Below are 11,937 nucleotides of genomic sequence, written 5' to 3' on the forward strand. Positions count from 1 at the left end.
AACTGGCTGGTACCATAATTCAGTTATACAGAATCATAGAGTTGGAAGAGACCTCAAGGATCAACCAGTCCAACTCCATTCTGCCATGTAGAAAGGCACCATTAAAGCACCCCCAACAGATAGCTATCCAGCCTCTGTTTAAAGACCTCCAAGGAAGGAGACTCCACCACTCTCCAAGGGATTGTGTTCCACTGTTGAACAGCTCTTACTGTCAAGAAGTTCCTCCTAATGTTGTTGTTGTTGTTATTATTATTATTATTATTATTATTAACCTTTATTTATAAAGCGCTGTAAATTTACACAGTGCTGTACATACAATCTTTTAGTCAGACGGTTCCCTGCCCTCAGGCTTACAATCTAAAAAGACACGGCACAAAAGGAGAAGGGGGTGGTGGTGGGGGGAATAGGATCAGGTCCAGCAGATCTTCTCCACCTCCGAGGCCTGGACCAAGGCAGATGGACTGGAGGAAGGGCTTGGCTTCTTAATGGATGCTTAAAAGGAGGCTTCCTGGGTCAGAGAGGGGCTCGCCTCTCAGAATGCTTCTCTAAACAATATAAACAATAATGTTGTAGTGAAACCTCTTTTCCTGCAGCTTGCGTCCATCGTTCCAGTTCCTAGTCTCTGGAGCAGAAGAAAACAAGCTTGCTCCATCCTCAATGTGACACCCCTCCAAATACTTAAACAGGGCTATCATATCACCTCATAACCATCTCTTCTCCAGGCTAAGCATCCCCAGCTCCTTAGGTCTCTCCTCATAGGGCATGGTTTCCAGACTCTTCACCATTTTAGTCACCCTCCTTTACACATGCTCCAGCTTCTCAGCATCCTTCTTGAATTGTGGGGTCCAGAACTGGACACAGGATTATTCCAGGTGAGGCCTGACCAAAGCAGAATAGAGTTGCTACTCTTGCTACTCACCTTTAAAGCCCTGCATGGGCTGGCCCCTCTTTATTTAACCGATCTTCTCTCTCCCTACATCCCTACTCGCACTCTCCGCTCTGGTAGCCAAAGTCTCCTCTTTCAACCCAGGATCTCCTCTGCCCTGTCCCGGATCCGTCCCTTCTCCCTAGCTGCCCCTCATTCCTGGAACCTTCTTCCTCCGCATGCACGGCTCATCGCTTCCCTAACCAGCTTTAAGGCTGAGCTGAAAACCATATTGTTTAGGGAAGCGTTCTCAGGGAATTTGTGATTGTCATCTGGCTGTCTGACAATATTTGATGTGATGTGATTTGTTTGATATTTGATGTTTTTAATTTGTTTTTTCTTTTCTATATGGTAATTTTAACTATTCCTCTTTTAATTGTTATTATTTTAGAATGTACGCCTTGGGCAGGCTTTTATATTCTCTCTAATTTTACCAACTTTGTACAGCGCTGTGTATAATTACAGCGCTTTAGAAATAAAGTTTAATAATAATAATAATAGCACTGTTACTTCCCTTGATCTAGACACTATACTTCTGTGCAGCCTAGATTCATATTGGCCTTTTTAGCTGCCACATCACACTGTTGACTCATGTTCAACTTGTGGTCTTCTAGGACTCTTAGATCCCTTTCACATGTAGTCTCCTTAAGCCAGGTGACTCCCATCCTATATCTGTGCATTTCATTTTTTCTGCCTAAGTGCAGTACCTTACATTTCTCTCTGTTGAAATTCATTTTGTTTGTTTTGGCCCAGCTTTCTAAGGTCATTTTGCATTTTGAATTTCCTCTCCTCTGGGATATTAACTACTCCTAATTTGGTGTCATCTGCAAATTTGATAAGCATGCCCTCTATCCTTCCATCCAAGTTGTTGATAAAGATATCAAATAGCACTGGGACCAGTTCAGAACCCTGTGGCACCCCACTGGTTGGTCACTTCTTTCTAAGACAGAATTTTTGGATACAAATGCAAAACAATAGTAATGAGATGACAGGATCAGAAATGTCTGTAGATCATTTGTTTATTGTTTTAGTCAGTTGGCAAGGGATAGGATCAGACAAATATACTGAATTAAGTTATCAGTAAGAGTTTCACTATAAAGGGAGGACAATTAGGGTTGCCAGGTCAGGAGCATCCCAGATCCTGAGATTTCAGGGCCAAAGCATAAGAAGCATCATGCATCAACCACAGTTTCTTGAAGCATGTCATCCAAATAACAGAACACCAACCTAGCAAGCAAGAAAAATGTTTCTGCAATTGGAAATTAAGTTCTCCATATATTGAAGAAGGAGAAAAATACCCATGCTTTTCTAAGCTCTTTTGTTAACACTGATACCTGAAAACTCCAGGGGCAATGGAGAGGTGCAGGGTTTCAGCTCCAGTAAATACAGACACAGAGACACACACCTGTTTCACTCCATAACTCATCTTGCTGTGTCCCCCTGCCCATTAGTACAGAAGCCTTAAAGGATTGTCTTTTGTTCATTAGGCAATAAGACGGATATGTGCCTTCCAGGCGAAAAAGACACATCTATTGTGCCTGAGATGTGCACGGAGAGCATGGAGAAGGAAGGCCAAGTGGTGCTGGCACTGCTATTGCTTGGACAGACCCTTCTGGGTGTTGGTGGGGTGCCCATCCAGCCCTTTGGCATTTCATATATTGATGATTTTGCCAGTAGGAACAACTCACCTCTCTATATAGGTAAGTTACTAGAAACAAAGGCCAATGCTGTGTTCCTGTATGGGCCTTAGAGTGATTAAAGCTGTCAATGTACTTCTGGTTTGAATTCAGGATGCTGGGGAAGACTATGATATAAAGGCTTGGGACCTTGATACTTGAAAGAGTACCTCTGCCTATAAATATCTACCCAAAGTCTGCTGTCACCTAGTTGTGGAATGTTCTCCCCTTTGAGGCCCGATTGGTGCTAACATTGGCTTCTTTCTGGTACCAACGGAAAGGTGGGTAAGAAATAACAAAAACAACTGTTATTATAATTATTATTATGCTCCATAACATAATAGCACCCTCCTTCTCAGTTTTGACTTGCTGGGTAAGCAGCTATTCAGCCTTTGCCTAATGGGTGAGCTCAGGCCTATGCATCTGACTGTGTAATCTGGGGATCACCCAACTAGGGAAGTTCAGTTGTAGATCAAGTAACTATACCAGCTTCTGGCTGCTGCTCTTCTGCTTATGTGCCTTCAAATCAACCCTTGCCGCCTTATGCTAAGGCAGGGCAGGCAACTGGGGAGGCAAGGGGGCTGCATTAGCCCCCACCAAGACTGTGGAGGCCTGCATATCCCTACTTCACAATTCTTTTTAAGTTGTTGGTCCTCAAACACCCACTATGGGGCCTGGGGAGGATTTTCACTCTCCTAGGGCATTTTAGGCCCAGGAAAGACCCTTTTTTAAACAACTGGAAGTTTCTGTTCACTTTTTTTTAAGGCCTCTCCTGGGCCTAAAATGACCCAGAGGGCCCCTAAAACATGGAGAAAATGTTCCTCACTCTCAAGAGGACATTTGAAGGGGGAAATGTTTTAACTCTAGAAGACCCTGAGGCCACAAAAATGGCATTGGGGGCCTTCTTCTGGCCCACAGACTACAGTTTGCCCACTCTTGTCTTTGAATTTTCATGGCATAATTTACATTCCCTTCTTCTGCGTATAGCCTACAGCACGCAATATTCTTTGGTGACCTCTCTTCCAAGTACTAACTGGGCCTGACCCTACTTAGCTTCTGAAGTCAGATAGGATCTGGTGCCTTTGAGGTATTCACACTACACTGTTACAGTGCTATTATTCCACTTAAATTGCTATGGCTGCCTCCTGTAGAGTCTTGGGATTTGTAGTTTTAGGAAGGGGCATTTGGAAATCCCAACCTGAGAGCTATTAAACCTCATTAAACTACAAACCCCAGAATTCCACAGGATGCAGCCATAGCAGTTTAAGTGGAATAATATAACTCTGACAGTGTAGTGTGAATACTTCAAAGGCACCATATCCGGCATTGCCAATTTCTGGGGAATTTCCAGGAATCCGGGGAATTTAATTAATTTCTTTCCAGGGATTTTAACTGAATATTCTGGTAAATCTTGGGGAATTCCGGGGATTTTGGTAAAACATTCTGGGGAATATCTTCAAGGCTTGTTGGCAACACTGACCATATCCTATCACATCCGACTTCAGAAGCTAAGCAAAGTCAGGCCCAGTTAGTACTTGGAAGGGAGACCACCAAGGAATAGTGGGTGCTGTAGGCTATATTCAGAGGAGAGCAATGCACTATAACCGTGTGGTGTGATATTGTCTTTAGTCTTTACATGATGTTGAAAGTGTTTTTGAGACCCATTATGTTTTTGTGGTTTGAGTGTTGGACTAGGATACCAGGGGACCAGAGTTTCAATCCTAGTTTAGCCATGGAAACCCTGGGTAACCTTGGGCAAGTCATAGGCAATTATCATGCAGAGCCTTACTGTCCCTGAAACGTGACTAAATCGTCCGTAAAGCGTGCAGGTGTGATAGCCAATCGCACTTGCCTCCTGTAATTTGATTGTCATTGAGGTATCCTGCTCTTCTCCCCTCATCAAAGTGTTCACAGAGCAGCCGTTTTTCAACAACAGGAACTTCCATTACTGGAGAAATGGCTGCTCTGCAAACACTTTGATGACAGGAGAGGACCAAGATGCCTCAATGACAATTAAATCACAGGAGGCAAGCGCAATTGGCTATCACACCCTCATGCTGTACAGATGATTTAGCCATGTTTCAGGAACAGTATAATAATAATAATAATAATAATAATAATAATAATAATAATAATATTTATTTACAGTATACCCCGCTATTCAGCCAAGGCTATCAGAGCGGCTCTGTATGATAATTGCCATTCTTTCAAATTGTAGAAGAAGGCAATGGCAAACCTTCTCTGAAGGTATCTGGCCACAAAAACCCCAGGATAGGGTAACCAAAAGCCAGGGTTAAGTAGAAGACACATAACAACAAGAAAAAAGATCTTGACCAAAAACTGGCCAACTAACTGGGTGCAGCGAGCCATTTAAAAATGCAGACAAATAGTCAGTCAATACTGAACTAGATGGATTTTTTAGCTGGTATACCACAGCATTCTCACCAGCACATTGCTCTCAGCCATGCAGAATGTGGCTATGGCACATTAGTTTGGCCACTGCAGAAGATTGATCCTGACCCCATGAGCACCCTGGATCCCAGCTCTCGCTCTCTCCTTGTGGCTGAAGTAGTCTGCTGAGCTGAGCAGTAGTCAGAGTTAGGAAACTACATTGTGGAGGGGAATCCTTGCTGAATTCCAAAGGTTCCCCCTACTGCCTGCCCAAACTCAGCAGCTTGAGGGCTATAATGAGAACTGGGATGTGAAAGAGCTGCCAAAGAGAGCAGATGGCCATACTTCACATACCAGAATCACCTAGCCTCACCAGTGTGGGAGGCCTCTGAAAAGGAGAGAATTCATGCTGACATATTTGGCATCAAACCTGAGTAGATGCCTGCAAGCGCCAGCGTATATCGAGGCAGGTGGTGGTGATGGTGGTGTATTTGCGTGTGCAGAAACCAGTGCTTGGACATAAAATGAATACTTTTCAGTGTGTTCATCTTCTACAGCTACAGGACCAAGAGCTAAACACTATCAGCATGTACCCCAGGAATGAAGAGCAACCAAGGCTTTCTCTGTATTACTTATAAATCCCAAATTCCTCTTACTGGGCCCACTGTATTCTGTTTACATTGTTGTTGTTGTTGTTGTTGTTGTTGTTGTTGTGTCTTCAAGTCATTTCATACTTGTGGCAACCCTAAGGTGTACCCATCATGGGGTTTTCTTGGCGAGTTTCATCAGAGGCTGTTTCCCAATGCCATCTCTGAGTCTGAGAGAGTGTACCTTGCCCAGCGGGTTTTCATGGCTGAGCTAGGATTCAGATCCTGGTCTCCAGAGTCCAGTGCTCAAACCACTACACCAGGCTGTTTACATAGCCCCCCCCCCAACCCTGTATCAGGCCCAGGCTGTTTTCACAATGCCTGGATCTGATTTGGGGTTTCCACTCCGTGTCCCATATTAAAACGGCTTACCTTTTACTCTTGTTCTTCAAGAAAGCCTGGAGCAAACCATGGAACAATGGATGGCTCCCTTCCCATGTGGTCCCTGCATGTTTCCCTGACCTGAAAGCTTGATGACCTTTTTAAATTCAGTAAACAAGAAGCAAAAACATTCTTATGGTTGGATTATTACAGCCTTCTATTCCCTGTTACCCTGAAATCATAACATCATAGAGTTGGAAGAGACCCCAAGGGCCATCCAGTCCAATGCCTTTCTGCAATGCAGGAAGGCACCACCAAAGCACTCCTGACAGGTACCCATCCAGCCTCTGTTTAAGAACCTCCAAAGAAGGAGACTCCACCACACTCTGAGGAAGCATCTTCCACTGTTGAATGACTCTTAACCTCAGGAAGTTCTTCCTAATGTTTAGGTGGAACCTCTTTTTTTGTAGCTTGAATCTATTGCTCCATGCCCTAGTCTCTGGAACAGTAGAAAACAAGCTTGCTCCATCCTCAATACGACACTCCTTCCAATATTTAAACATGGCTATCATGTCACCCTTCAACCTTCCCCAGGCTAAACATACCCACTTTCTGAGATTCTGCTCATAACTGGCATCTTATAAGGTGGCATTCTATCAGCTTGTACGCTAGGCGAACATCTCTGCAGTGGGTATGATGCACTCTCCTAGGCAATTTTACAGCATGGTGTCAGATGACCAGATCTCCTCTTTCCCATATTGAACCATTTACAGTACTGGGATTATCCAAACATATCTAAACCAGAGACACCAGTGTTGTGTAGCAGCTTGAGTTTTGGGCTAGAACTCCATAAGATCAGGGTTCAAATGCTCAGCCCTGGAAACCACTGGGAGATCTGGGGGAAATCCCACTCTCTCAGTCTCAGAGGAAGATAATGTTGGCAAACCTCCTCTAGATAAATCTGGTCAGGAAAACCCTAGGATAGGATTCCCATAAACTGGAGTTCACTTGAAGGCAAGCAACAGCAACAACAAATCCAAACCAGGCTTACAGAAAATATAGGCCATTTTTGTAAACTGACTGAAAGGATGTACATGTGTGTGTGACTCTGCCTTGTTGTTGCATCTCACTCAGAGGAACTATTCTCAAATTATACAGTGGGCTTCTGACTTAGAACAATTTTTTTTTAGTTTTTGTGTTGTGGAAGAGTGTATTCCTGATGCTTCGCCAGCATCTGTGGCTGGCACCTTCAGAGAAATTCTGTTTTCTTTTTACAGGAATCCTCTTTGCTACAACTACCGTTGGTCCCGCCATAGCCTTCATTGTGGGCTCGATCATGTTACGCTTCTATGTTGACATTGACAAAGTTCCTGCATGTGAGTATACAGAGCTTCTATATGAGCATGTTTGTGGCAGAAGAAATCCCAGAGAAGCAAGATAAAGTCTGGGGACGAATGTTTGCTTCTGCTGTTATGGGTATTAGCACTGTTTCTGGTGACATGTGCAGGAGACGGGTCCAGTGGTGTTACTAGATCTTGTTTTACTTGGTGCAGAGGCAGTGGCCCCACTCCCCTTCCTTCTCTATGCCTTGCCTGCTTGCCTGACCAGGTCCGGAAGGACCTGGATGGCTGGATGGCCAGGTGGGTGAGCCCCACCTTTCTTCCCTCCATCTCACCTGTTTCCCTGGCCAGACCCGGATGGGTGGACAGGTGGATGGGTGAGCCAGTGGGCAGCCTTCCCCCCACCTTTCCCTCACTCCCTTGCCTGTCCAGACTTGGACAGCTGACTGGACAGATGGATGAGCAAGCAGCTCCCCTCCTCCATTTGCCCCTCTCTCCACCTTGCCTGCTTGCCCAGGCAACCACTGAAAAACCCAGATTTTATTTCAAAGGGACTAGGGGGGGGCGTTCCCACTTGGCAGATAAAACGGATTATATTGGCGCGATTCTGATTCGGATTATGTTCTGGGAATAATTCGATTTTTTCTCATCATTTCCATTACCAAAAGGGGCAAATTACCTCGATTCATCTAGACCCTGTTTTCATTCCCATTTATTTTAAATCGCCCCTTGAGCACTGCTCCTCCCATCTCCAGGTTCCCGAATCTGACACCCTTTCATTCCCATTTGGATACAGCAAATCGTACCCCGCTTTCAAAAATAACCCACGTTATAAACTACTGTACTATTATTTTAAACCTAATTAAAGGCTGATAATCTGGTTTAAACATTTTAATTTGATTATGATTTGAAACATGGTGGGAACGAATGAGGGGTAAGGGAGATTTAATGTGGGCTTCTGTGGGAACGATGCACCCTAAATTCGTATCATGACCCACTTTATAGGTAAGTGGGAACGACCCCTAGAGTTTATCATTGGGGGAGCAATCCTTGGGAGTCTCAGGGGCCAGTTTTCAGTTCCCAGGAGCCTCAGTGTGCCATATCACCTTCCCTCCCCCAAAAAACAAAACATGGAATGGAATGGAAAGAAGAGCAGAGCAGAGCAGGAAAACGAAATATAGGGAGGAAATATAACTTTTGAGCAAAACAGTGTGGAAAGCACCTGCAGTCTGTATAATAGCAAAATCACAATAATGTCCAGATACAGAAATAGCCGGTTTTATAAAGAATCCACCATTGTCACAGAAAGGCGATGTTTGGTGGGGACTTGGGAAGGCCCTGGAGACCGAACAGCAAAAAAGTGTATGACATCCTTGACAGAGAAGGAATGTGGGGCTCTAACCATGGTTTTAAAATGAAGACATTTCTAGCCTGGCATGGGCTTCTGCTTTGGACAAAATTCTAATTTTGCTGTACGTAATAACATTTTTCTTTTACATTTTCCCTCTTCTTTCCTCTCTTTCCCTCTCTCTTGATATGAATCCCTTTCTGTGGTGCACACTTGTGGCTATGGCAGGGGGTCATGTGTGCAAAGCAGGGGCAGAGCTTATAAAGTTATTTTTTAAAAGCTATTCATTCCTGGTTCTTGTTGTGGTACTTAAGAAGCGAATCATTATCTCCATATATGGAAGAAGTCACATGTTGCATTGGTCTTACTGGTCCTTGAGGTTCCTTCCAGTTCCATGGGTTCCACATGGCATAGTAATAGCAGTATGATGCCACTATATCTCTTATAGCTCCATCCTGTGGAACCCTGGGAAATGTAGTGTTTTGGATCAAGGTACTGCAAGTCTCTCCACCAAACTACAAATCCCAGAATTCCATAGGATAGATTTACAGCACTTAAAATGGCAGCAAACCTGTAAAACTGTGCCGTGTGGGTCTACCCTGTGATACTGTATTTCCCTATACTGGTCATTGCTTTTTCCATTAAGTAGCAAGTAGGATTTATAACGGAGTGGCATAAAACCTGAACATTGCTGTCAGTGTGCCCCCTAAACTTGCCTTAAAGGGGCCTTTAAAAGTAACTTTGGGCCCAAACAGACAGGCCAAAATAAAGGTGCTCTGAGTCACTTTGGAGGTATGCTGCTTAAATGACACATACATCTTAAGAGACCAGACGCTGCACCAATGCTGCACTCCAGTCCTTAAGACTGGAGCGTGGCTTTGGCATGGCTTCCAGCCTCTTAGGACACAGCTTTATTATGGCCTGTCTGTTTGGGCCCTTAATGAAGCAACTATGCTATTCATTACGCCAACTGGAATAATTACATTCCTACTCACGGGAATATACCTTCTTAATACCATTATTCTCTACCCCTGTAACATGTTACAGGTAGAATGCTGTAGGATACAATGCTTTTAACTTGTTCCTTATGCCAGTAAGCTATGTCTGGGAGTCACTAAAGATTTTGAGTGTTCATCGTAAGCCAGGAATCTAACTGACCGCATCATTCCTGGGAAAGCTTTCCAATTTTGCTAAGCCATCTCAGACCTATAAACTGTCTAATAAAGGCAGGTTTTAGTACTGCAAGTTAATAGAGAAATGTGATACTAAATCAGCTTTGTGGCAGTGGTAAAATGGCAGCAATCATCCTTCAAGCTGTTTCACTTAGTTTCAAAAGTCATTTTAGTTCTCTGATTTTCCAGTAATTTTGAATGAAAAAATGGATAGCCAAAGAGTCTTGTGGCACCCAACCATCTTAATTTGTAAGTTATTACAAAACTCTTCCTCAATGAAATGATAAAATCACAATGTGACTAGGGACTGGAGTGGATTGTGGGCAAAACAGGATGGCACCCCATCCCAAAATAGTGGGGCAAGCCCTCCTGCTCTCAGTCCATCAGCTCCCCAAACTAGGAATCCCAAACAAAATATTATTTAGCTTTGCATCCCTAGATTTATAAATTTCATTCTCACAGGCAAGAACATATTTGTTCTCCTTAATATGAAGAGTCATAGAAGACTTCACTGTTTTTAAAATCTAATTGCCATTCAGGAACTGTGCAAAATATATATATATATATTTCGGTGCAGAAAACAAGTTTCCTGTGCCAAGAACAGCATTTTCAGTGCAAAAACATTACTTCTGCACGGAAAATGCTGCTTCTCTAGAGGGAAAAAACCACACACATGAATTTTCCATAAACTGTAAGTCCCAAATTGTGGAGGTTCTCAGCTGCCTGGGATTCTGTTTGTCAAGGTTCCCAACATTTGGGGGGGGAAGCTTTTTAACTTAAAAAATGTTTTCAAATTTCTTTCTGTTGTTATTCACACACACCTGGATGTCTCTTAATCTAAATATAAGGTCCAGAACATACTGTAGAAATAACCCAGTTTGAGACTACTTTAATTGTCCTGGCTCAGTGCTAGGGAATCCTGGGAATTGTAGTTCATTGTGGCACAGGTGCACACATAAGTAAGAGATCTGTCCATTTGCTTGCTGCAAATCTCCCACTCATTTCATTTCAGGTCACATTTTCTGGAGTTTATTGCATTTTGAGGAAAACAGGTTTTGTCCCTTAAACAGATGCTATCTTACTGACTCCAGCCTCATAATTCCTTATTTACTGCATTATATCCCCAAACTGAGGACCTATCCACTCCAGAATATTTTTATAAATGAAGGCATATTTGGACCATGGCTGACCAATCCTTCTTCATGCCCATCCTTTGCAAAATTTTATTTCACCCTAGCTGAGATCCTTTTCTGCAGTAGAAACTCCAACAGCTTGTGATCCTTTTCATTGAATTCTAATGCTCACTGGAGTTCAGCTTCATAGCTGGCCTGTTTGCTACAACTAGAACCTGCCTTGTATCCCTCTGTTAGTAGCACATCAAAAAACATATTTAATGGAAAAAGAAATCAATAACTCCTTTTCCCGCTTTCCAATGGATTTTTGTTTCTTGATGCCATGCTTTTTAATCTTTTCCGGAAGAAACTGGGACTTCCTTTTTAAAAAAAAGACTCCATTTGTATATATACATGTTCTTGTTCCAAATGGTGCCTGGAGGCTTTTTGATTTGTCTTGTGAAAATGTTTCTTGGTCTTAATTGGGAAGAGAAAGGAGGTCGAGGGTTTTGGAGTTCATCTCACCCCATGAGAGAATCTGGGCACTTGATTGTGTATTCCTGCATGGCAGGACTGGGTGGCCCTTGTGGTCTCTTCCAACTCTATGATTCTACCTTCACTTGTGGCGCTGAAAGTAATTCTTATTATAGAAGATTAAGTTTTGTAGGTCACCTGTAAGAGAGCCAATATGTTCCAGTAGTTTGAGCCTTGGACTACAGTTCTAAAGATCAGGGTTCAATTCCTCACTCAAGCACTAAAAATAAAACATAACACTGGCCGGTTACAGACCGGCACTTAAGTGCGTATTCGTCACGCACTAGGGTTACGAAAGGGCGGTGCTTCCGCACCGCCCTAACCCTAGTGCATGACGAACACGCACTAAACGGCGGCAGCCCTTCCGCACAGCCATCGCCGTGAGTACGTCATGGCCGTGCTGCCTCTAGACGGGGCGGCACGTCCATGACGTAGTAGCTCCGCGCCAGGGCGCTTAGTGCGCCCTGGACA

General features: G+C 43.6%; 1 protein-coding gene across 1 annotated transcript in view; it reads left to right on the forward strand.

Moving 5' to 3' along the window:
- The first annotated feature begins 2,487 nt into the window (after window positions 1–2,487).
- SLCO2B1 (solute carrier organic anion transporter family member 2B1) overlaps window positions 2,488–11,937 on the forward strand; it is a 57,426-nt gene continuing 47,976 nt past the window's right edge. Inside the window, exons 1-2 of the mRNA XM_042456869.1 lie at window positions 2,488–2,625; window positions 7,238–7,336. Of these exons, the coding sequence (XP_042312803.1) occupies window positions 7,310–7,336 (27 nt within the window). The 5' untranslated portion in view covers window positions 2,488–2,625; window positions 7,238–7,309. The remainder of the gene's footprint in view (window positions 2,626–7,237; window positions 7,337–11,937) is intronic.

This window comes from Sceloporus undulatus, chromosome 3, assembly GCF_019175285.1.
Source record: "Sceloporus undulatus isolate JIND9_A2432 ecotype Alabama chromosome 3, SceUnd_v1.1, whole genome shotgun sequence".
Taxonomy (NCBI): domain Eukaryota; kingdom Metazoa; phylum Chordata; class Lepidosauria; order Squamata; family Phrynosomatidae; genus Sceloporus; species Sceloporus undulatus.